At 33.6% G+C, this 27609-nt stretch overlaps 1 protein-coding gene across 1 annotated transcript in view; it reads right to left on the bottom strand.

Annotated features, from left to right (window-relative positions):
- Window positions 1–27609, bottom strand: part of LOC130897418 (uncharacterized) — a 183455-nt gene that overhangs the window by 57473 nt on the left and 98373 nt on the right. Inside the window, exon 4 of the mRNA XM_057806257.1 lies at window positions 14653–14786. Within this exon, the coding sequence (XP_057662240.1) occupies window positions 14653–14786 (134 nt within the window). The remainder of the gene's footprint in view (window positions 1–14652; window positions 14787–27609) is intronic.

The following is a 27609-nucleotide window of genomic DNA, read 5'->3' as shown; positions in this document are numbered from 1 at the left end:
TTTTTGTACATTGGAAAAAATTAAAACAGTTGCAATCGACCAGCTGGAAGCTGGAGGAGTTTGAATAATGCTGAAAGTAATGGAAAATCCACCTTCAATGTTGCGTGGCTTTCTAAGGAAATTACGACGAAAACGAGAATATTCAATTGTGAGCTCACACGAACAAAACAATTCTATTCACATCTCTATTGATGGCAACGTGAATATGTCAAATCTGACAATACTATGAAGAAGCTTGACATTTTTATTGGTAATCGTACTCAAAAATAAATTGCGAGTTCAACGTTTTTCTACATCTGCATGTATATTAAATGCTTAGGAAGTACCTCAATCGGAATAGAAAAAATGCTCCGACAATTGGTTTAAAAGTTTGTTGATCTTAATGGAGAACTTTGACAATGTTAATGTTACTCATTGGTAAACATTGCAAAAGTGTTAATGTCACTCTTTTACTTGTGTCGATTTTAAAGTTTTTTTTCCAATTTTGGATAGATCCGACGAGATATTTACGCAACCCAAATGCTAGAAAATACAAGAGCAACTCTGAATAATATATAAGAAAAGCAGTTTTAGCCGTTATAAATAGCTGAATATATTGCAAAAGGATTGCTCTTGGATTTGGTTTTAAAAGGACCACTCTTCTGAATCACTTGTAGAGCAATAAATGCAAAATAGCGAAAGGAAAAAGTACTTTTAGTCCATTCGCTAGTAAAACTGGGAGAGTAGGGCTATGACTTTGACAGACTACAATTGATACAGTATTTTCAAGATTCCTTTTTGAGACTGAGTATTAAGTCATCAATTTTATGGTTAAGTTCTATCTTCTACTATCTGTATCCACATTCATCTTCAGCGCAACTCAAAAGCAGAAGAGTTTTCAAAAATAGTGATTGATATAGGTGATATAAAAATTCTGGAAGAAAGCAAAAGAATAAAATTGTCATATAAATTGTGAAACTGTCTTAGATTGAATCACCTCCACTGATAAAATATAATCGATTATTGACAAATCTGACGACAATTACAGTTGGTGGTAAAGGAGAGAGCTATTATCCATGAACAAATGAACTAGTCAATTGTATTTACATTTTACTGGAGGATATGTGATTTGCGCAAGTGAAATATGAATTGAAGAACAAAGTACTGGAAGATGAAGAAGTTATATTCTCACACACTCTTATTCCACCAGAGATAACTCCTCATATTCTACAACTCGAGATTGGCACTCCAATAATATTGCTTCGCAATTTAAATCCGCCAAGATTTTGTAATGGTACCAGGCTACAAGGTCTTGCACAAATATTTTTTAAATTTCTTCAAAAAATATGAAAGAGATAGTGTAGTAATTCCTAGAATTTCTATAATTACTAATTCGAATTCGAGAATTGGAACGTAGTACAATCTAATAATTTTTAGGTTTATTGAAAAGCTGAAACTACGAACATTTCATTTAAAATACGTTTTCAAAATACAAAATTGGTGAACAAAAAAATTTAAAATGACAGTATAAAAGTAAAAACCATACTAGAACAGGAAATGCTGGAAAGTTTCAGATTTATATCCATTTAGATTAAGTTAATGAATGATATGAGTCAAATTGCTGCTTTTTTCTTGAGCACGACAGAATATTGATGACCACGTTTAGATTGTTCATAATCAGTAAATATTCGCCTAAATTTGATACGTGAAACAAAATCTAGACTAGACCTTATAGATGCGTTGATTCCAGGTGTAGGCCAGTAATGGGCAAAGTACCACCCGTATGTAAAATGCGGCCCTCGGGCCAGTTTAATCCGACCCGCAACAGGATTTCGAATAAACCCTATTAAAAAACGCATGGTGGCCGGTCACGATGAGTTCGCCGATCAGTAAATAGAGACAGAAAGTACTTCGTCAACGGAGGGTGAGGGACGAAGAGAAGCACCGATGTACTAGCTGTCTCGTGATTGGGTAACATAGACATTGACTAACACTTACGTGCGAGTTTGGACTTTGCAGCGTCAACCTCGCTTAGGCGGATTGTTCTCAAGGTCAATGTAGTTAAAAGACCTAGGAACGATTTCGAGTAGATTGACAGACTTAGTTTCATTTCGTATGTTTTCAAGGTCAATTGCATAGTACTTCTTAAGGGCCTTGTTTGTTGACTTTAATCGTTACAATGACAAGTGAAAACCGTGAAGTTGATTCAGAAAGTCGTGTTTTTAAAGATAAGTAGTCTTGGAAATACTTTTTCACCACCATAAAGTGGAAACCTGTGTGCCTCATTAGCAATGAAACTGTAGTATTCAAGGAATTCAACCATTCACGACACTTCATGTCAAAACATAACAACGACACTTCATGTCAAAACATAACAACGCCACTTATGAGAGTGGACTGTCTTCATGCAGAATTTGTGCGGAGATTCAAGACTATGATTCAAAGTTATGGAACAGAACCTGGACATTTTCAGCATTCCATTTAATGTGATTTGTGAATCGGTAAAACCAGAATAGCAGCTCGAGCTGATTGAGTTGCGGTGTAACTCTGAATTTATTAATTATTTTCAAACGTTCCTAAATAAGCTCATCCCCATTTCTACCAGAATATGAACTACTTTTAGAAGCTAAAGCACAATTTCATCAGTCGCATATACCATTTCTAAAAAATACTTTTTACCATTACAATCTTTCTTGGCCCGCCTACATAAATTTTTGTTTTATTTTGTCCTTGCTCTCCTCCAAGCTTTAGAAGAAATTTGCTCGTATCTCTTCAGAATTTTTATTGTATTGGAAAAAATGAGAATTGTTGAGGTCGGCCATCCCTTCTAAGTTGAAATATCACGTACTTCCACGTCAATAGTTTTAGAAAATCATATACTATTTTTTGCTGTTTGTTTGAATAGCTTAACCAAGAAAAAATATGTATACTTCCCAGGGAGTCACAGAACACGCAAAAAAAAATATTTTTTTGTCGAAGATTTGTAAACATGTCAGTGATTCGCGATCGACAAATATAATGGAATTTCTAAAGCTATTGTGTAAAAAAAGCAAATAAAAACTAGGGAGAACGTTGGGAAGAATAGCCTCCATTTCGTTAAACGAAATTTGTTGTCGCTTCCACGCATCGCACATCACTAACAAAAGAGGAATAGTGTAATTTCATCTCTCTTGTTATGAATTGTAATTTGATCTACCGCATTATCTAACACGACTTCCTTAGAACAAACACTATTATTCTTAGAAGCTTTAGGTTGACGTAACAAGATATCAAATATATTTTCTGATCTCTTAAATGGGCTGTTGAACCAAGAAAATTATCTATCACTATCAAACCTATCAAGGTTTTAGTTCATGAAATTTTGTCATAAATTATAGTCCAGGAGCTAGTGATAGATTTACATGGACAAATTCCTCTTAAGCGCTAATTAATATAATGCATCAGATAATTGTATTATGAAACCTCTAGGGCGGTGGATGAGAGGTGGTAGCCTCCCACGTACAAAGGAAAATCCAAATACATTCGATCATTTCCTCCCAACTAAAAAATTGTAGATAACCCGATATCTTGCAGATGAAAATACAATCAGAAAACTTTAACTTAATATATTATACATCAGTAGGTGTTAAAAGCATTAAAAAAATTGATACGCTCAATGATTTTCTCTTAAATGAAAAGTTACTACATAAAAATGGAAAATGGAGCACTCTAAACTGATTCTTTAAAACTTATTATGAAGTAGGTAGTTATGCCGAAGCAACTATTGCTTAATCAAATGTATCAGCTAATTAAGTTTTCCACGAATTACTGATACCTGATTTTTTAACGTATTTTTACTTACATTTTGTCCGTCTCACATAAAGCAAAAAGCGAGCTTTGGTTTTATGATTTTGAATTCCTCTACAGCTTAAGACAATACGGAAGAAATTTTGAAGATTATTTGGAGAAAATTATATAACATCCATTCTGTATATTCAAGAGAAGCTACAATAAACGCAAACACATCAATGGATCGAGTCTATCCAAATTGATTGCTTGCTAAATTGAAACTTCTAGTTATGAATTTATTTTTCATTTCATAAGCCAATTATAATGAGAATTGTGAAGAAATAATGAAGACAAACTTTTTCTATCGAATTTTTTTGGCAAATAGTCCATGAAGTAAGGAGTTTATAGAGCAGGTTAATAAAAAATGTATGTACAAGCATCTAGTTTTTCTATATCTTCCAATTCATAGTAACAAAACGTTAAAGTAATCATGTATGTATGTGAATATGGAGTCTCGTATACACTGCCACCCAAAGGGTCTATTGCGTCCCCCTTTCTTACTGCGATACTGGAGAACCCAGTGTTTACAGCTGATCCATCAATCCCATTCCTTTTGCAAAGTTTAGAATATGGCATGGCTTCAATTGCCAGAGATCTTCGTCTTCTATTTCATATGCACCCAGGTGTAGTGCTTTGGAATTCCTTAGTATTTCACACTTCGTGAGAATGTAGATACACGTTTCGTACTCTGTACAACAAAATCTATACGCCTCATTATCTGCTAAGTCTAGCGTCTTCAGGTCTTTGATGAGGTGACAGTGCCCCGATAGAACTCCTGTTAGTATTCGTAGATTGTTCTCACTTAGGTTGATACATTGAGTAGATCTACTCTTGTTATAGTATCCCAGATACCATATCTATATCTTTGCATGTCTTAGCCCCTGTAGGCTGCCCTAAAAATTGGTTTTGCTCCTATGTACTCTCCTTCTTTTCCAGTGCTTTTTCCATTCTTCTGTAGCTGATAGCACAAAAGAGTTCGGTTTCCATGGAAGGGCTTGTCTGCCTCCACTTTAGCTAGCTTATCAGCAATTTTACTTTCCTTCGCTCTGGTGTGTCCCTGAATCCGTTGTAGGTTAAGTTTATTTTTCTTCCCTACCTCGTCAAAATTTTCTGGGCAATCCCAAATGAGTTTGGATTTTATATTAGAGCTCAGAGCTCTAATGACTGCCTGATTATCGGACATGTTTGCGATAGTTCCTCTTTAGATTGAACTGAAAACATTTTTCAATTGCATAAATTTCTGCTAGAAATATAGTAATCATAAATATGAGTTCAAGAATTTTTCATAAAATGGTGTCCTTGAAACTTATTAATTTTCTACTAATATGAAAACTGAAATTCTAAAGTTTGACGGTCCTTGAAGAGCACAGGTCTATTTGGACCCTCACAATTTGCTTGCTAACGCGAACGTCGTTATCCTAGGGAAGTATTTTCAGCGAGACGGAGCATTCCCTCACTTTTTGCTGGCAATAAGACATCTGAAAATAATTTATGGAAACACGTGGATAGAACGTGAAAGTCTGGATCATGGCTTCGAAAATCCCCTGATTCCAATCCCATTGATTGCTTTATTTATGGCCGATTGAGGCGACTTTTATTGTTATCAGTTACTGTCTTCTGCTGTTTGGTGTTTGTTGTTATTGGAATTTGATATAATCCATTTTAGTGCAAAAACTCTAATTTATGAAATTTGTTGCAATTTAAATTAAGTTATACGTCATTATGGTGTTTATATAGAGATCCACATGAGTTGGGCAACAAACTTGCATCAAGCGGAAAAAAGCAGCGTCAAAAGGAATATACAGGAGGGTTTTGAAAACGAATCCTCATCTGCCTATCCATTCTTCAAAATGAAGGTTGAGGTATTCTCACACACATAACGCGTAGTGCGGCGAAGCTCCATCCTGCATGAAATCACCGATGAAGCCACGAGAATTTCCGAGTGGATACATGCCCTCACACATACACTCCCGGCAAGTTTTATTTTTCTTCAATGAAGACGTGAAGATTCTGGTCATTCCATTTGGCATGCAATTATGCCAAATAACCGTAGCGTTCAGCTCGGAGGTTGCTTTATCCGATCACAAAATGGAATGCTCGAACAGGAATCTTCCTTACTTCAACTGAAATACCACTCGCAAAATTCCAATCTGCCATCGGAAAAATTCTCGTAAAGTGCTTGGAGTGGACGTTAAACTTTATTTGAAGTTATCCCTTTTGGTTAGGTTAGGTCCCTTTTGTTTCGGGTGCTCAACTAGCACCCGTTCTGCCAGATACTGGTCGTCGAGAATGAGGTGTGTTGGTGACAGAGCCAGTTTAAAAATATTCTGTTACGTCTTCCATATCATTGCACGAAACGATTTTGCAGCAGCGAGTACGGAAATTGTTGAAATTCGGTAAACATGGTTTCGTAATTAGCGTCGTACGCTGATACGTCGTAACAAAAAAAACTCCTGAAGCGTGAACTAGTATGGTTATTTACTCATTATTATTTATTTATCTATTTATTCTGAAAATGCGTATACTCGACGAGCACGTGTTATCATGACACAAACACAGCTGTCTGATGCAAGAACATGCTTCGTTTTAATTTTTTTCGAGAGTCTTGCCTGACTTATGTCGACCTTTGTATGTTCGATAAAATTTGATCACTCGCTAAAAATTGAATAAACATGCGACAACTTTGTTGCATATTTCGTTTCAATCGATTATTCATGTAGGTACGAATCCACTTATTGCTTTTAAAAAAAAATACATATATACTTGATAGTAGTGTACTGCATCATGAAAAATTTGGAAAATCAAATTAGCAGTGTAGACAGTATAGCCAATTGAGTTGGAATTTCGGGAACCGTTGGCGATATTCATACTGAATACACTGTTTACACCAACACTCACAATTATACTGTCTGACGCGCGTTTCGATAACCAAATTATCGTTTTCAGAGTCTGAAAGTAAACTGTTTACCTTCGAAAGCACGATTCTCCAATTTCACAAAGGTTATCCACTTAGGAACGCGGGGCACGACCTTTACTTACCTATTCCACATACAGAATTAGTTGAGGGCTCAATATTGTACAATGCCAAAAACGCACAATCATTTGCCAATTGAAATCAAAGCGATATCATCTTTTACCGCATTCCGCAATAATTTTAGGGTATATTTACTGAACTTCTATTCTGTAAACGACTTCCATTCTAATGATAATTTTTAATTTCGGGTATGACACAATTGGTATGTGGAGTTCCTCATATAGTCAAAATGATGAAGAAAGTGCTATTTTTCCTGACTGGATGGTTATTTCATCAATCCAGGAGGATTCAAACTTATTGTCGATTCGTGTCCGGCAATAATCTTCAGGATAATCAAAATTCAAAAACTCACGTGTGCATGTGATCAAATTTGGACAATGTAACGTCCTTTTAAAAATTTGTTTTTAATATGGAGGAAGATAAGAGCTATCAATAACTTTTTCGCGTATGTTGACCGTTCCACTATCCAATAATTTCTAAATTTTCCCAAACATTTCACGCCTTAACTTTCAATCTATTAAATTCATACGTATGGCAAAAAAACTTCTGGATCTCCCCAAAAACCTCGTAGATGGTAGTATCAAGGGTTCCTTATTATTTTCAAGAATATAGGGATTTTTCATGTAATATGACTACAGCAGATAATTTTTCTTAATAATTTAGATACTCGCTTGTTGTCTAGAATATATTTTCCATTCATTTCATTTTCTTTTCAAAGCTCCTACAATTTTTTCAAATACCGTGACAATAACTACTTCAGCAAAGTTGTAATACCAGGAAAATTATCCATTGAAATATTACTTATGGGCTCGTAGTGAAATCCGATTTAGAGACATAGAACATTGAAAGTACTGCATATTGAGTAGTAGGAATTTTGACTATTTTCAGATACCTAAGATGGAGGGAAGTGAGAAAATGTAATTTAATAAATCAAAACGTGTTCTATACAATTGATATCAATGATGAAAACAAATTTTATGCAAAATATTTCATGTATTTTTATATATCATTTAAATTGTCAAAAGTTAAAAGAATTTCTGATAGTAAATAAAATTGACAGTACACCCTTGAAAATTTATATCGCAATTTTCTTAAAGGATTCAATTCCAACTTTATGTTTGCCAGCGAGATGTCATACTACTTTTATTATAACCATTTTTAATATTCAAGTAGCTGTAGCAGTTTCATCTCGACATTCTCTTACTTTATGTCGTTTTGTGTTAGCTCCTGAAAATGTAAATTTAATGGAAGAAAAATTCTGTTATGTAAATGATAAAAACAAGTTACACTGTGGAAAATTTGTTTTGATACGACTGTTTGTATTAATAAAATATATGTTATCCGTGATGTTTCTAAATTATTGTCACAAAATTCGGGGTGATTACTCATATGGAATTATGTTGGGTTTTGCCTAAATTTCCAGGATTTCCTCAGCCCACCCCTTAGTGTTTGCATCCACTTATCCAAAACTGGAACTCAACCGACACTGGTCGTTTCACGTTTCACCATTTTCAAAATGTTTTTTCATTGACTAATGTATTGGTATGTAGAGTATAACTTAATTGGATTACTTAATTAAATGGAATTTCTTACACCAATTTTCTCGAAAATGATCTCCCTGAACTATTTGAAGACATCGCATTCAATATCAGACAAAACATGTGGTTCGTGCAAGATGGTGGTCCAGTAAACTTTTTTGGAACTACTAGTCAACATTTAGATACGACAAAACCCAACTATTGGATTGATCGAGGATGGCATCATCATTGGCCTTTTTGATCTCTAGAATTGAATCCTGGTGATTTCTGTTTATGGAGTTACCTTAAATTATTAGTCTACACGAGATTCATAGCTGATATCCACGATTTGAAGAAACGTATTCAAATAGCTTTTACACCATAAGAAATACACCTCAAATCTTTGAACTTGTACAGCAATCCATGACACGTAGGCTAAGTTCATGTAGTTTAATGTTTTCCACTCAATTTATTGAAAAAAATGATAAATTGTGATGTTTCTAAGTTACATTTTTTTTTCATAGAACTTGAAAAAAAGGTTTGATACGCAATAAAGTAAGGGTGATAATTTCACTTTTGTATAATGTAACAGGAATATTGAAATAATACCCGTAGCTAGTCCTTTGCAAGTGCATGTTAATTATAGGATTTAAACATTCTGGTATTACTGAAATTTTGGAAACAAAATAAAACTTAATTTAAGTCACCATATTTCAATGGTGATATCTCGAAAAGAAGTAAACTGAGTAGATTTTGTTACAGGAAAGACCCATCTTAATTTGATACAAGCAATCACCTCCTGAAATTTGTCGCATGAATTACGAAACCTATTTATATGAAAAAATCGTGATTAAGAGAAAAATTCTGTATATTGGATCGAGAGGAACTCAAGTTTAATTTTTTTCGAATTGTAGCATCTTTGTTTTTGTTTATTTAATCAAATTTATCAAGTCATTGAAACGTGAGTCCTCGAGAAATTGATTTCTAGGACATAGCAGTGATCATAAGGTGATACCCAACCTGACAAATTTTCAGAGCTTTAATTTTAGGATACTTTTGACTTCAACTATACCATCTATGGAAACGTTGGTAATAAAATAAAATGTAGTACATGCTATGGGACGAGGTGAAAGCAGACAGAGTTAACGGGAAGTACAACCAACAAGTTAACTTTACCGAAATACGATGAAAATAACTCTTAGCTGGCCATACACAGTTGGAAGATGACTGCCAACGCAACATCATAGTAAGGGTCAGTTATTCTACTTAAGTTGCGTATGCAATAGCTAACTGTAAGAAGAAAAACTCATTAATCGTACAAAGGTTGAATGTACATACCATCAGTTATCATCTCTTAGAACAACTGAAGAAGAACCTCACATTCAATAGAAATTAAACACTAATGAAGAACCCTTTTTTATATTAACAGCTGTGCGACTTTAGTTTCGGAAAGTGTGAAGATAATGTTCTACAAAACTTGAACCATGAACAAGAACCATGAACCATGACGAAACCACAACAACGACTCATTTCTATGCCTCTGGTCATTTCCCCATTTCAAATGACACTACTTCAATGGGAATTACTTGAGTTGAAAACATATTTCTAATAAATACCACATGGTGTGAGTTAATCTATATTTCTTGGAAAGAAAACTTTTAGCAGTAAAAAAAATCTTGCTATATTCTCCAGTCATGAGAATTAAAAGCTTATAATCGACAATAATGATATAAATTTGTGAAATAAATCATTATAAAGTCTAGTTTTTGAATTCCAACATGAGTTTTGAGGGCAATCGCTTTTTCCGTAATTTCATCCAACGAGTACAATGTAAATGAATTTATTGAAAAAAACCACTGTCCAGCTTGTTGTACTCGTATGTTTGGGTTATAATATTTAAAAAGAGAGTTTTTAAGAGTCTTGGAAATTCCTGTAAAGTTGATTATTTGTTCATAATTAATGATTTTATAGCAATACGTCCTCCTTATTGACGTCCCACAGTGAGTCGCCCAGAACAAGCTAAGTGAACAGAAATATGTAGTTCAATGGCTTATTCCTTGTTGCTTTCTTAAATAGTTATTCATCAATTGATTATTGATAAAGTTGTTTTATATATTGTTGAACTTGGTTCAATAACTATCGTAGGATCATTCTTGTACATAGAGCAATCAAGTGCTAAGTGAACTTTTTTACCGCAATCATTTGTCACTTTATCAGTTGTTAATAGAGATGATTAAAAACAGAAGTTCTCCGGGAAAGTCTTGGTTCTACTTTTATGAACTCACAACAGTTTTAGCAAATCAGTATTTGTGGAAATACGTGATATTTTTTCAACATTATGGCACTCGCAAAATCTTTGTTTTAGGTTTCTTGGAATTTTTCCGAGAGCTGCTTATATGGGAAAATGCAAGTTTTCGTAAAGTCTCCACCATGTATAAGTATTTTCTGCGCAGTATCAGAGATATAGTAACAATGGTATGTAGTGAGAGACAGGGCTCTAGTTTTAAAATAATAAAAATAATTTTAGAAGTGGACAGTAAAAACGTAATGTTTTTTTTGAGGCCACATCTTTTAATTCATCATTCATCAATTTAGAAGTAGCACTGCAGGCATACGTTTTTTGTAGAAAACGTGTGACAGTCAAGGCAAGTAATAAGTTGAGATACTTCTCCCAAAACTTTGTTATTTTCCGTTATAGTGAATTCATTTAATTCTTTTGCAAAAATTATTTCATAAGTCGACAATAGAATGTTGATGATCTCCGTGGATTTTGCAAAATTATATTTCGACCGTCGCTCACCTCAAATGAATAAATAAAAATACAGAGAGCAACTTGTCAGTAACATCTGTTTGTGAGTATTGTGACCAGAGCTTCCGCCATATCCCCTATCTATGTAAATGAATAATCAACAAGTATATTTTTCAGAATCTCACTTTGTGCCTTAATTAAACGTTTGCTATTTCTAGTGTAGCTTGAGGTTTGATTTCGGTACGCGTTTTTGTGTGTTTTATGTTCGTTACATTAGTAACACAATCTATTAGACTCATTTATGTATGTATGGATGCTGCTCGTCAGTTTGGAAGAGTTCCAGGTGCACTTAGAGCTTACAAGTTAATGCTCCATCACTGGCCAACTATTTGCAGCAATTAAAGCAAGTTTCTTTTTTTCAGAAGTATTTTCTAATCGAAGTAGTGCAACGTTTAACAGCTTAGCACCTTAGCACCTTCATAAAATAAGTCATTTCCTTGGGAAAAAATTTGGTATAACAGAATAATGGTTTATTATCCACACATTTTTTTACACATGATTTTTTCAGATGGGAAATATTTTTCGAAACTAATATTTGAACTTGTAAGTGTTGCGCTATGATTTCATTTAATTTTGATAAGTTTAAATCTTTTAGCAAATTAACAAAATCAAAATAATTATCAAAATTATCAATATTATTGTTATTTATTTCATCTACCCAAAAATGAAACGCAAATTTAAATTGTTAAAATCTTACTCCGCGAGAGCCATCGAACTTCTGTATGAAGTAATAATTGCTCATTTTCTGCACCAACTTCATGACAAAATATTGGGAATAATTGCAGTTTAAATCGCTTTTTTTAATAGAATTAATAATTTTTATAGATTTCGCTAAAACCTTATTTAATTCTGTAGATAAACTTTTCGCAGCTAAATGTTGTCTTTGTATTATACAGTGGGTCATGAATAAATCAAAAATAGCTGCTTGCTGAATTCTTTTAGTAACACCAGAATGTCTGTCAGAATATTCTGTACGTTCGATACTTCCAACAATAAGAATTACACTTATAAGAATTTCGGGAATTTATTTTCAGTGCGGTACTAATCATGAATTACGTAGAACAAAATTAAGTAAATTTTTTTCGTGGATAGGCGAAATGTCTGCGAATCAGTTAACTTTCTCCGAGGACCCCTAATGCGATTGAGAATAGCTGGATTAGTTAGCTAGTAACGAGTAATAAGTTAGTATTGAGGATTGCTTTTTTTAAAGATAATTGAGATATCAGTCAGTATAAATCTCTTAGTTTCAAACCCTATTCTTTGCTCTTAGTAAAGATGTATTCCATTTAGGCATGCCTAGATTTTGATTATATTGAGGAACTTCTGTATATTTGCTTCTACGGTTGATGAAAGTTACTGGAACCAACCTTAATTCATTTGGTTCAATTCGCTTCAGCTCGCTTCAATTTCTTTAATCAGTTTCCTACCTTATCGAGGTGAAACTGTTGTGTATTTGAAGCTACAACAGAAAATATTTGTAACACTAATTGAACGGTGTAGTATGCAAATTTGGCTGCTAATACTTCATTGCTATTTGGCAGATTAGTTGTAAAGAGGAGATACAATAGTAGCCCCACTACCTTGTGAAATTCTGGGTTTATTTTAAAGAATGGTGTTCGATCTTTAGGTGAGGATTTTCTGATTTTACTCAAGAGGTCATCAAGCCATACTTTTTCTAATGTCTGGGTAATGTCTCTAGGTACGATGCAGTACAACATTTTTTATTTTCTAGATCCTAATTTCGGAAAACTGAGCTTTTTAGTCAGTGAGTCAGGCTACTAAAGATGACAGATTTACTGGATGTAAAATTAGTCTAGGATAAATTTTGTTAAAAAGGTTTATAGAACAAAAATAAACTATATCGTGGGAAATACTTGGAAGCTAATAAGTAATTTATTTTATGTTTCCAATCATGAATTCAATGAAACTATATGTTAAGATCGATTATTAGTAAATCGTTATATACATTTTGAAGTGTATCTCGAAAGAACAAAACACGACGTTGTTATTTCTCTTAAAAATCATTAAATCGTCAAATTTAAAATCAATATTTAAATTGACGCTTGATAGAAATATTAAGCTTACTGATTCATTCTAAGAGAACGCTTTCGACATCTTTCTAGTCCACTTGACTTGATGGGAACACCTAGTCTTACATAACCAGACGTTTGACATTCATATTCAAGTAATAAGAATAATATGAAATGAAAAAGCAGTAAAAATTTCTTCAAAAATTCTACCGCTTCAAATCTAGTGAAAATTTGAGTAAGAAATGCAAATTGATGTCTCATCATTTTTTTGTTTCCAAATGTTTACTTTGTTTACCAAATAGTATGGTACGTCGTATTCTATGGTTTTAACAAAACCTCCTGCAAGCAAGCTTTTGGTAAAACCATTCTTTGGGCATAGATATTGTCAACAATATGGGCAACAATTGTCTTTGGATCCAACCTTTTCATCATAGATCTGAATAAATAGAAATCTGACAGTGGAAGGTCCGGACTAAATGCTGTTTGCAGTAGGAATCCAATACTATCAAGTTCCTCGATCTTATTTCGCGTAATTTTCACAGTAAGTGATTTAGCATGTGTTGTAAGAGAACCCGCTTTCGATGGTCTAAACCTGGATATTTTTCAAATAAACCCTTAAATATTAGCATAATCTGTACACTATATACCTCGGAATTGATGGTTTGACCATCTTGAATGATTTCAAAGTACATACATTTTTCATAATTCCCCCAGACACACAACAAGACTTTTCGCTCTAAATGATCCCTCTCTGCGACGAGCTCTTGTAATTGTACTTTGTCTAACCACTCGTTTTCGATGTTCGGGTTGTTTGGGTGAATTTATTGTTAATTGAAAATAACAACGCATCCAATAAAATACTAGAATTCGACTCTAAGTTTCGCTTAAATTCTGGTATACTCTTGTAGCTCTTTCCGGGAACTTATAATTTTAAGTGACAATCTATCTTGAGAAGGTTCAAGGCAGTCAAGGCGAGTGCAAGTACTAGGCTGGATTTTTATGCTTTCCTTGTAACCTTTCCTTGTAACCTTAGGTGAATGACCTGAGCGGGAACGATCTTCAAGCGTCAAATTTCCACTATATAAATGATCAAACCAACGCTGTGCCTTTCAAGATAGAACATGTCTAAAGTGATGTTCAAGAATTTTCACATATGAAAACTGATATTATTGGTGATAATTAATGTCTCTACTTCCAGCTCTGGTGATTTTAACAGGAGAAATTATTCAGAATAAGGATATAAAAAGATTTCTGGGTATATAGAGGTAATACAAAACCAAGAAATGTATGAGAGAGCCAATACCTGATGTAAATTATGCTAATGAGATAAGTAATAATACTGATTATAAATATGATTTCAACTTCAAGTAAAATGGCAAGGAAGTATCAATTTTTAGAATACTTTCATTGATGAACGTCAAATACATATCTATATGAGAATATTAGTCAACTCACCTTCAAAGTATTAGCAAACCAAGTTATGTTCATAGTGGGGTATGATCCAGGTGTTGAACAATTTGCTTTGATCTTTTCACCAGGAGCAACTTTATGAGCTTCTGTTCGTAATACAGGACCATCTTCTGGAACATCTGGAATAGTTAAAGTAAAATTCAATGTTATGTACAAGCAATTTAGGATGATATCGTCGGCACCATGCTAAAATAACGAATGTGAAAAATCGCGTTTTTCAAGTTCGACGGTTTCCCATAGTACTAAAAAACGGCTACCTATTGGTAAAATGATGAATCTGTTAGATGGTAGTAACATAATGTCATTTTTACGAATTCAAAGCTTTGCTATATTTACGAATAAGATATTCAACAGCTTACACAGTTAAATAAATAGAAAAAATTCCCAAACGTTATAATCTAAAATGGCGAAAATGCCAGTTTCATTAGTTTTTATTACTACTACGACAATTGAATGCGCATATTGAACCATTGTAATGTATCAAATATGGCACATTCGATAGTATACATTGTAATTTTGTCTCTGCATAATTATTCATGAATGTTTTTCTAGAATTGAAATCTCATTTCATTGTAAACTATCTCATTCCTCAACTGGAGTGCGTAGTGCTTATTAAATTCGAAACTTCAATCGCTAAAGGTCTGTTGTAAGGAGGAACTCCGATACGTCCACAGCATGAACTTTTTTCAGCCGTTGAAGTGTTTAACTCCCCTCAAGCTTCACCTTCTGAATACTAAAAAATCTATTTGATCTCCAGTCTGTTTTGACCACGCCTAAAGGAGCAGCTGGGCCGATTTTTTACGGGTGCAAGCTAGCTGTTTATAATTTGACTATATATAATTTGAGGAACGCAGAAGTTAATTGTTATACCTAGGACGAAACTGAGGAAAAGAGGGATAGTATTGAAATTTTCAAATTCATTTTGACCACTCTGAAGTAACCAAAGTTCGCATGTTGTCTGACAGTTGCGGAGGGTAGTAGAAAAATTTTAACTTTTCTTGCATGTGCCTGCATGCGTTACTCATTTGGAAACTATTGATCATGTTTATTTTGAGTCAGGCTATTTGCAAATGGAGTGTAACTCGGTCCACTCTAAGATTGAGACTAAAGCAAAAAATATACCAGTACACGTACCCTCTGACTGGAATTGATCAGATTGGCGTGTACAAAACCTAAACCTCGCAATGTGACTAGGCTCCATCATGATGATTTTTTAAATTTTCATCGTTATGAAGACAAATTTGTTCCAGAAACCACTGACAAAAAAGAAAAACCTAATAAGTTCCAATTCTTGTATGTGGTTGTGGAAATCTAAACTGAATAAAGTTTTTGTCAAAACTAATTTAGATGACATTGATTTCGATGTGTTTGATCCGAAAACAAAAACGAAGGAAAAAATTCACTACTTCCAATGATAGCCCTCCTGAACCTTTTATGCCATACGATGGTCAGATTTGTATAACGAAAGTGAGAAAAAAAAAAGATTTATTGCAACTATGCAATCAAGGGCTAGTTCCCAGGGCATACAGGTCTTTTTATGAGCAGCTTCCTAGTTCCAGGTCAATCCGTGATTCTCTGGCAGAACCCGATAATACCGAAACTGAACAGTAAATTTATTTTTCATTTATTATATGTTTTCGATTAATCGTTTGTAGAATGTACCTGAATTACTTACCTGATTATTTACTTTCCATTATTTATATTATATTTTTAAAAATTTATTTCGTTATCTTGTGTTCAATGAAAGTTTTTCTTAGTAAAAAAAACGTTTGTTTTCATCTTTTCATCCATTATCATTAATTTTCTTAGCAATTTTGTATCCTATATGAATGTAAAGTATCAAAAATGATTGCCATGAAACTTCATTGCAAACTATCGAATATTCTCTAAAATTTCATATTTGATACTTTACCTCCAATTCAGTGACTTTCGATCAAAAATGTCCATTTTGGTAATATAGAGAATATTTTAAAAAAATTATTATTGATAATTTTACGAATAATCAAAATTAAAATGATACCTTCGAACAATAGAAATCTATAAAAATTTAAAAATTGAAAATAACCAAACGCGAAAAGATTATATTCAGTGTTTTGGCTCTCCTGAAAAATGCCAATTTTCAGATTCGTAATTTGGCATGGTGAATTTGTGAAATTGTGAATCTTGGAAATGTTAATCTGACACCTGGTTAAGTGCTAGGAAACAAGAATTTAATAAAATTCAATACACATTAAATCTCACAACTCAATATAAAAAAAATAGTATAGACTACAACCATAAAACTTGTATACGACAACGCGAAAGCAGGTCTGAAATATGACTCAGAAGCACTACTAACTTAAGCATAGAAAGAGGAGTAGAACAAGACAATGACACCGAACCAAATCTGTTCATTACACTATTGAAATATATTTTTAAGGAAATTGAGTTTGACGATAGAGGTATTAATAAAGATAATGAAAAACTTGATTATTTTAGATGCTTCGTTGACCTTGTACTAATAGCAGACCGTCTCGACTATATCAAATTGTGAAATAAGCAGAGATTCAACATGGGCCGTCTTCAGTAAACTCAATTATGCCTTTGAATCTGAAATTCCTTGTTTATTTGAAGAGAAAGGTATTGGAAAATGTATTCGACAACTGCTAACATGCGATGGTGAAACTTTATTTTTACTTAATCTTTCATAAACGAAATCCAAGTAATGGAGCGATTGTAGGTTTAACTACTAAGGACTGAGTGACAAATATAACATTATGCAAGAAGACGGATTTAACGAATGCGATAGTTAACGAATTCAGAATAACTGAACTGATATGGAACTGGGTGGACCATGAAAATCGCTGGACCAAAAGAATTATTGAATGAAAACCCATAGAAGATGCCGTTAGGAGTAAAGGACGCCCATTGACACGCCGGTATGACCTTATCAAGAGGGTGGTTCCCAGTTGGATGACAGTAGATGGGGAACGTGTACAGTGGTGAATATTAAGGAAGACCTTTGTCCAGGAGTGGAAAAGACTGGCTGTTTGATGACGATTAATACAAAATTAGTTGACGGTTAAAGAGATTTATTAGAGAAGAATTCCAAATGAGGTGTCAATACAGAATTTATTTATTTTGATTGATTCTGGGGTTCCTTACATAAGCATACCATGCATTTTCAATTATTATGAAACGTCGTAAAGCACTATTTTCATAGCAAAATCGATAATGTGTGAATTTTCCTGAAAAATTGACATGGAGACGAATCCTGCCATCAAAATCTAATAGAAAATAACAAAAAAATAAACATTAAGATACTTTATTAGTTATTCTATAAACTTTCGATATGAAGTTTTAACCAGTCGTAGGAAAGAGAAGGGAAAGATATTTTTTAAGATAATCCAAATTCATTTAACTAGTCCACTTACCCTGCTACGAGATTTAAAATACAGCCAACTCTCAAGACAATTATTAAAAAAAGATTTTTCCTTCATTATGATTTGATACGTGCCATATATGCTAATGAAGACGCTTGCAACTATAAAAATAATGGAACAGATTTTCAAATTTCTTTGACAGAGTACAGGGTAGATCTTTCAACTTCCGGAAATTGTATCGATAATTCACTTCAACCATCTTTAAATTTTTGATTCCACTCACGAACAACGCTAAACTCATGAAGGTTTCGACTTATACTCGACTCATTCTCCGATGAATATCCGCTGCATTGCTCCACCTGCAAGACATGAGAAAACCAATAGCGACAGCAACTTAACTGAAAATGACCTGTTGGATTTGCCAGTAACAGAGCGCTTGAGCAGGGAAAATCCGCAGTCGCCTACTATGCATCTGCTGCATTCGGAGGTAGAGAAAACAACCTTCATAAAATGAAAAATATCAGATCTCTATCGAATTCAAAGATTTTGAATTAGCATAACGATTTATTCGTAGCTGACACCAAGGCGATACTGTGAATATTTATATTAACTATATCATAAGTAACATTTTCATTTCACATACATTCTAAACATCTTTGGAAAAATCCCGCTAAATACTCATGAAAATTGGGTTTCGTGACACTATCTCTTATACGGTTATTTTCAGGATAGTAAAAGAGCGACCTCACTGGTGACAAAACAGTCCTTTCCATAAAGAGTGGAGAGCGTGCAAATACATTTGCTAAGATTTTTGACATTTTCGATGAGTAAGATGAATATTGAAAATGACGAATCGCTCACTTGCGATAAACAAATGTAGCGACAGTAAATGGCTCGAATCGAAGGTATCAAAAATATTGAGAAACAGGAAATTGTTCTATTTAGAAAAAATTTTGATAATAGACGCCTCTTGAATCTGGATTAGAAATCTCATAAAACCTTTCAGTTCCAGCATACGTTCAATACAAGATTGCAAGAGATGATAAAGACAGTTTCAATATTATCGAAGACTACTTGAACCAGGATTGATAAGAATCACACTCTAGATTTTCAAGGAGTACTGAACACCAGCCGTGAATAACTTATGTAGCAGAAGATGAAGTGGTGGATGTAAATGATGAACAAATATTAAATTATTATTCTACAGACTGGGCAAGAACTCTTGAGAGTTATGCTTACGTAGCAGCAGTATTCTGGTACTTGGGGTGTGCTCGTCAATGAATCAATGTCTCTTCAAGCTTGCCTTGAGTAGCCACCACTTTTCAACCTTGCCTAAATGGCTTAAACGGCCGGAACCATTTTATCTTGCATTGACTAATAGATGCTTATGAAAAATATTAGAAGAATGATGAACGTAAATAGGGTATTATCCATAATACGGAATATTTTTCCTTTTTTTCAGGTACTTTTAGTAGGGTTTCCGATTCATAGTCAATAGTTAGTTATCAGCTGTGCAAGTGTGTGGTGAATTTGAGGTAAAATTATTCTTTATTAAAAATTTTGTGAACAGTATGTGGCAACCGTGACTTCAAGATCGACCATCAACAAGTCGATTTACAGATTTGGTAAACGTGCTACTAGAGCTCAGCACAAAGAGATGCCAAACAGTTAAGCAAAGACGGCAATATCTATGAACAGATGCTCAAAAACTGATTTATAGTCGAGGAATGTCAAGAAGAGGTACTATCCAGTATACAATGTTTTTGTAAAATACTTTGACTAAACTTGAGGAGATTTTTAGAAAGTTTTTTAAACAAAAAACCTGTTAGAGCAACTCCAATATATGAAACAATTTGGAATATCTTCGCATCGAAATCTTCAAGGTATTCTTGCAGAACTGGAAAGCAAACATATTCTTGAGGTATTTTCGATACGAACAATGGAAACATTTTTCAAAAAACATGCTTTTAGATATAAAATAGTGAATGAAAAGGCAAATAGTAATTGAAAGTAGTCGTTTGATGTAGTAGAGAAATGAGTATATGACAAAAATTCTAGAGTAATTGTGGTGGATTTGGATGAATAATGCGTTATTATTAGTTTTATTAGTTCTTTAGATCACCACTAAGATATTAAAGGGAACCTTTTCGAATCTTGATTTAACAAAAATCTGTTACCATAGCTACATGCACACAGTGTAATTGTGTTGAATAACACCTCGTATCATTAAAGACAAATTTCTATTTGAACAAAACAAATTTAGTAAAATATTATTGATACAAATCATAGACGTTTTAGAACACTATTTTAAGATTAACTCCGTACTAGTGTGTTTTAAATCCAATCAAATTAATATGGTTCCAACTGAAGAGACAAAAAAGAGCTAAAAACACTTTACCCAAAAATTCCTTCTCCGTTATGGAACTGATAATGGAATGATGTTCAAACAGGAGCACCAAGAATTGAAGAAATGGTATAAATCTCGTAAATAGAGTTGAAAACTAATATATGCAAAAACTACCAGTTTTAAATAGACTTGTAATTGATTTAAACGACAGTGATTTTGACAAATATGAATTTAATATCAATGATTTAGAATAATTTTATCATAGTACGAGTATTGCTAGTGAAGTTTCGGCTTCATAATGAAACAATCAATGCACCGTCTTAATGTGAGACATTGAACAATCTGCGTCGTGCAATCCATAACAAAAGACGTGGCAAGTTGAGTAAGGGTATCGTTTTGATGCATGACAATGTCCGTCCACATGTGGCTAATCGGACCAAAGATCTCATCAAATGTTTTCAATGGGAAACTCTAGATCATCTCCCTGCAGCCCTGATCTGGCGCCCAGTGACTGCCATTTGTTCCTGCACTTGAAGAAACACCTGGGCGGTCAGCGTTTTCAAGACGATAATGAAGTCAATACAGTTGTGATACAGTGATTAACAAGTCAGGTGACAGAATTTTATGAGGAGAGTATTCAAAAACTGGTGCTACCTTATGACAAGTGGCTCAATATTCATGGAAATTATGTAGAAAAGTAGATTAAGGTACAGTCTTTCATGTAAAATTAAAATCATTGTGATATCTTTGCACTTCTTTCCAAAACGGTACTTACTCAAAAAGTATGCCTTGTATATGTATTATTAATGGAGATCACACAAGAATATCAATGTGCCAATTTTCAGGAAAACCAGCTAAAACCTCTCCTCTAATTGTACTCTTAGAGTATCAAGGGGTAGTTTTGGCGTGCACTTTGAGATTTTTGATTAGCTTGCTTTGAACTATCATTGTGTCAAGTTTTATGACAATTTTATGTGAAAAATTCCCTTCTTCGCAGTGTACCTTCGGACACTTCAAAGGTAGTTTTGACGGAGTTGGGAACAAGGAGTCTGTGGTTTAGAGCTCATGGAGACTTTTAATAAGGATTCAAGCTATCATTAAGATTGAGATTCATAAAAATTAACCGAAACCCAATTTGTATAAAGATTGAGTCCTGAGTCAGGATTTTTCATAAAACAAGATTGGAATTCAAATTTTGTAGGCATCTAATTCTGAAAGTCTCAGGACACCTTGTAAATAAACAGGGATAGAAATATATTTTGACTTAAATAATTTATCACGGCGACTATAATAGGACAAATTTTCAATATCTGTTCAAACCACGTTCAATTAACATATACGTTCTTCTAATATAATTAATGATTTGTTAATCCTGAGGTCAAAGCTGCATTTAGTGTATTGTTTACCAATTAGATATTGCTTTAAGTTCAATACTAAAGTCCACAACTCCGTTCGTGAATTCCCTTGGCATCACAAGTTAATCTACGGATCATGTAACTTCAAATACAAGTTTTCAACAAACCGAGACAACATTATTTCCAGTTATGTCTTATTTCTCAGAGGACGATTCCTCGAAATCGTGTATGAAGTTGTAATATATGAGAATTCGATTCACGACAATTTGTTGATAACTATTACGAAAGTGTCTGCGTACTAAGCTTATAGAATATGTGTGGTTTGAAGTGCTTTGAAGATTATACCTCAATCAATTGTTTAACCACAACTGTATACAACAAACTTACAACAAACTTTGTAAGCATAGTCGCGTAGAAAGTTAATTTCTGCAAAGATAATTGTGAATAGATTAGATATTTTAGTTTCTCACGATACCTGATAATTATAAATAAACGATTTCAATATAAAATTGTATACAAAAGTAAAGAGAAAATATGACGGAATAGTGAAATAAACTAATAAAATTAACATAAAAGTGAATTTACAGGATTTTAAGCATTGTGAATCGAGTATAGTTGTAACAAATTTTCTTTTTTCCTTTTCTCTTTTCCTCCCTTTTGCAAAAATTAGCAGGAATTAACCGTCGTGGCTGAATCATATCGGCATTATTTCCAAATTTACATTATTCTTGGTGAAACCTTTTAGCCTGCTCGTCACGTCCAGCTTCAAGATTCTTAAAAAATTATAGATAAGATTAGAGAAAGTGAATTTTTAATGAAATTTAGCAAGCAAGCGATTTGTAGACATCTCATTGTTCTTCAAGTACATATTCATTATTTGTATCCATAGTCTCGCCCAAAAAATCCTTTACTACACTCACGAATGAGTTTCGAGCTCTAAGTAGTTGATTGGTTAGATTTGCTATGGAATTTATATCGCCAAGCAATTTTTTATTTTGTAATCCGAAATAAATTATTCTATTTTTATTCATAGTCTACAGAAAGTTTTTCATTAGTACAAGTTTAATGTGAAGCAAAGGAAAAAGCATTTTTTTTAAGAGGCACAAACTGCATATTTTTAGACCACAGCTGAAATTCGAACTTCCCAGAAAATTTGTTCACCATAATTCATCCACTACAAGATTTCGTGGACCTTCCCTGATTAAAATTATAGCAACTTTCAAATCTCTACATATTTGCTACTTGTAGCATTTAACGTACATTTTTTTTAAAAGTGACGGATATTTTCATAGGTTTCTTCTAGTTTGACAGAATGGTGAATTGCTATGAATGATTTTGGATCCCCATTATATGACTTCCTAACTTTATTTTGATGAGTATGTATAAACAATCGCCATTCATTAGAAAAGAACTTGATATCAAGTTTCCTCATTTCAGTTATTTCAATTTAGCTTCCCACATGACCTGACAGTAAATAATTCCAAGACAAAATCATACAAAAGTACACAAGAGAAGGTTGTGGTGAATATAAGAAAAAGAAAACCGATAACTGATACTAGAGTCAAACACGGAGTTGAGATTGGTATTGATCACTTTTGAAAAAATAAATGAAGAAAACATGTACTTTTCGAACTATGAGAATATATAAATTAGAAGAGAAATACGTGACAAAACGCTATCAAATGAAGGAATCAATAGGGGAAAAAAATATGGAAATGATATCTGGCAAGAAGAACAGTGGAAAACTACTAAAAATATAGATAGCCAAGTTAAATACATAGTAGCCGAAGCAACGAAAACGAGTTGGGTAGACTTCGGTAACAATCTAAAAAGTAACAGCAAGAGAAACCAGGTATTATTCCACTTAACAATTAATTATTGAATAAAAGGCAAGAAACAAGACGAATTGTACATAAAGGCTGAAAATGGTAGAATTTAAACGGAAGAGGTTAAGAATGATATGAAGAAAGGCGAATTTCAAGCAACGTAGAGGACCAGAAGCAAATAATTAGGAAAATAGAGAAATTAATAACATAAATAGAAAAAGAACTATGGTGAAAATAAGGATATCGATAAAAAGAGAATATAGGAATGATCAAATAGCTAAAACATGAAGAAGCTACAGAATGCGACAAAATTACATATGAAATGCTGGAATCAATGGTAATGAGAGCTTTATACGTCTTATTCACCAAAATATGCAACCTTGCTTGGAATGCGGCGAAGATGCCAGAAAACTGGGTCACCTTGTTACTAACAATTTTAATTCTATACATCGATGGAAGTGTACAAAAAAGATAACCAAAAATAGAAAATACAATAAATTATGCACAAAGCGGATTGCAAAGAGGTGAAAGTGTACAAATGTAGTTGTTCGCGGAATACAAATGTATTAATTGGATTAAATGATATGAAAAATGCTTTTGACAAAGTGGCAGGGCAAAAATATGGAAGAGTTTGGAAGAAGAGGAATATATAATAACTCACGTGATGCAATCAAGACCCTATACAAATGAATTGTCAACTACGTAATTAGTAAAACCCTAATACCTTTCCTAATAATAAAAAGAATAGAACGAAGTAATAGCAATGGCTATCTTCATCAAAATAACCGTCATGAACCTGTATTTAAAAGCTCACATTTAATACAGATTGGGGTGTAAATGTACCATAACACTATTAGTGCTTATTATTAGTGTTTTATTGATATAATTGAGAAATATTCAAAATAAAACACAATCTACTCATTTAAATTATATTTTTACATCAATAAATGAATGAACACAATTAGAAAAAATATTATGGAATGATTAGATGCAACAAAAACTAATTTAATTATGAAAAAAGAACAAGAATTTTACCTATATCTTGAACAATGATTTAATTGTCAAATTTGTTCGAAACTGTTATAATTTTGAATGTTCTGCACATACAGAACTTTCGAAATTCTCTATCTTCACTTCTATCGCATAACAATCTGTTATCTGCCAATAACTCGAACAGGTCATTCCTTCCTTACGTTTAATTCTGACAAAATAGTCAACGTCGATAGTTGTGATTTGTCTTAGTGGTATCTACGGATTATATTTTTTCTAATCGATTCTTGGCTCAACTTCAAAAAATATTCTCCTCCAAACGATTAATTTTCTATTCTGAATTTTTTAAGATCTACAATTTATAGGCGTTGATGCCACAAATATCCAGCAGATGGAAAAATAAAGCCATCAGCCACCGATTACTTTTTATTTGTGCCGTGAATTTCTTGCAAATTATCTGTTGTATCAACTACACTCTTGGTTTTATTGTAATGTGAGATAATAGATTTGTTTGTGGGTTAAATTCCGAATCAGTTTAGGGACCGTTCACACTTTCAGAATTGTCGTTTTCTGGTCGATGACTTCACCATCCCGCGAACGACAATTTTGAAAGTGCGCATGCGATCGGTCCTAAAACTGGAATTTGGTATTTGATCTGCGCTTTTTATTGGTAGCCTCTCCACTTATTTGTCATCGAAATGTTCTGTCGATAAAATCATAACTGCCGCATTTTTTTGTTACGTAGGAAACTAAGGTCCTAATTTTCATGAAAGCAAATTCTTTTTTATGTCTTGCTGGAAGTGGTTTTTTGAAATATTTGAATCATTTTCACGTAGCATAAGGAAATATTCTCATCTAAAAGCTTATTAGCTAGTTAAATGCTGGTAAAACAATTTGTGGTAGTTGTTATATATACTGTAGATAGATGATTTACCAGGTCCATCAATACCGTTTGTCCTTTGCATTTCTCAGGTTTTTCTCCTACTTTAACCAACTAAGGCTGCATATTTATTGTCTATGTTGAATTACCAAATCTAACCTAACCTATCCAAAACCTAGGTTTTTCACTTATTTGGTTTACTCTTCATTTGAAGCCAAAAAGGAACCTTGTATCGGATAGTGACTAACTGCTTATCCAGCGATCATATGAATTCTAGGATTCTTATAATTCAATGCAAAACCATCAGAATATCTGATTTTGGCATATTTATTCGTGTGTTTTCTTTCATCTCTTGTTTCAAAATTGTCGAATCTTAGAAACCTCATAATCTATTGGAATCTGTTGCGAGACAAAGCACATAATAATAGAGGCCGACACAAAGCTGAATCTTGGTTTCATACCACATATATTGGCTCTTTCGCAGAGTGACCGGCTTCAAAAATAATAAGTAGACCAAAGAATGCTTGCATTTCTTCTTGCACAAAAGAAGAAAAGGCCTACTCATTTTTCGCATGAAATGATCGGCCTCTTCTGTTCTATAATATCCATAATATTTAGTAAATGAAAGTAAAGAATGAAAGTAATGGTCAGCTCTTAAGGGTAGGTATAAATGAACAATCCTCCCGACCATCGATTATAGATTTGATAAAATACCATTGCCATACCTAAAGGAAATGGTGGAAAACAAAACCTCTCCAAGCACTGAAAACGCTAAGGAAGATGTGGAGGGTACAAATAACCTTTATATCAAAAGTCTGGGCCAAGGAGAATTAATCTCAGTGGCCCCAATGGAAATAGAATGCAAAAGAAGCGAAACTACCGTGGAAGAACACGAACATTTAGTGAGCCAGACGAACCTGATGTTTGATCTTACTGCGAACGTACACGGCAATTCTGAGACCAATCATCACATATGGGCCGGTGGTTTGAGGCACTAGAACAAGTCTTAATACAACGAGGAGCAATCTCTCGCAGGTACAAAGACTGACTTGCATATGTGCAAGGTGAGCCATAAAATAATGCCAAATAACTTCAGTAGAAGTGATTCTAAATTGTAAAGGAAAGCGTGGCAGAAAAAACATAACTTAAATTACTTAGTGTCGACATCACTAAAGGAAAATCAACCCTTAATATTGACCGAACCGGGAACATGTCAACTGAATACTACGGTGTAGAAGTAAGTGGATCAAAACACCATACAAGAATTGAACATAAATGTCATTTAATGCTATACGGACGGATCTAAATCAGCAGACAGAACTGAATTAGAACACAGGCCAAGAATCGAACACTCTAAAAACCTGGAAAACATACCAAGCATTTTTCTAGCTCAAGTAAATCCAAACTTATTTGGGATAGAAATATTACACGAGCTAGGTAAGAGTGATGAAGTTACCCTACAATGGATTCCGAGACATACCAGAACGGAGGAGAATGGAATTGCTGATTAGCTCAATAAAGCGGGAGCAGATAAGCCCATCACGAGACTCTTCTGTGGTATCAGCAATAGAAAAATGAGAAAAGTACTGGAAAGAGGGTAGATAGGAGCAAATCCAATTATTAGGACAACCTACAGAGACTGAGACCGACAAAGACTCTTCTGAGAAACTATAAATAACCAGAGAAGATCTTCTTAATGTATCAACCTAAGTAAGAACAATCTACGAATACTAACAGGAGTCCTATCGCAGTACTGTCGTGTCAATGGACACCTAAAGACGCTAGACTTGCAGATTTGTCGCACGAGGACGAAACCTCTATTCATATTCTCTCATGTCAGTTTGGATTAATAAAACAATTAATCCCAGATATTTCAAAATTAATATCATTATCCAGTTACATAATTTCATTTACCATTCGATGAAAACACTTAGAAATTGCTTTTTTTCATAGTATTATGGATTGATATAGAATCTGCTCACCATCTTTGTAATATTTCTACGAATAAATCTAATTTCAACTGTAATCAATAATCGCAACAAAACTACGTTCTATCTAACTCCAATAAACGATGAGTATTTGAAAGTGCTTCAGGGATTAGACTTCAATGAACTCCTTAGGCCCCGAAAGACCTAGTCTTATAAATATGAGCAAAGATATTCTTTTTACAGACTTAAAGATG

The sequence above is a fragment of the Diorhabda carinulata genome, chromosome 8 (assembly GCF_026250575.1).
Source record: "Diorhabda carinulata isolate Delta chromosome 8, icDioCari1.1, whole genome shotgun sequence".
Lineage (NCBI taxonomy): Eukaryota > Metazoa > Arthropoda > Insecta > Coleoptera > Chrysomelidae > Diorhabda > Diorhabda carinulata.
The sequence above is the reverse complement of the archived record's forward strand: the minus strand, read 5'-3'. Positions and strand labels throughout refer to the sequence as shown.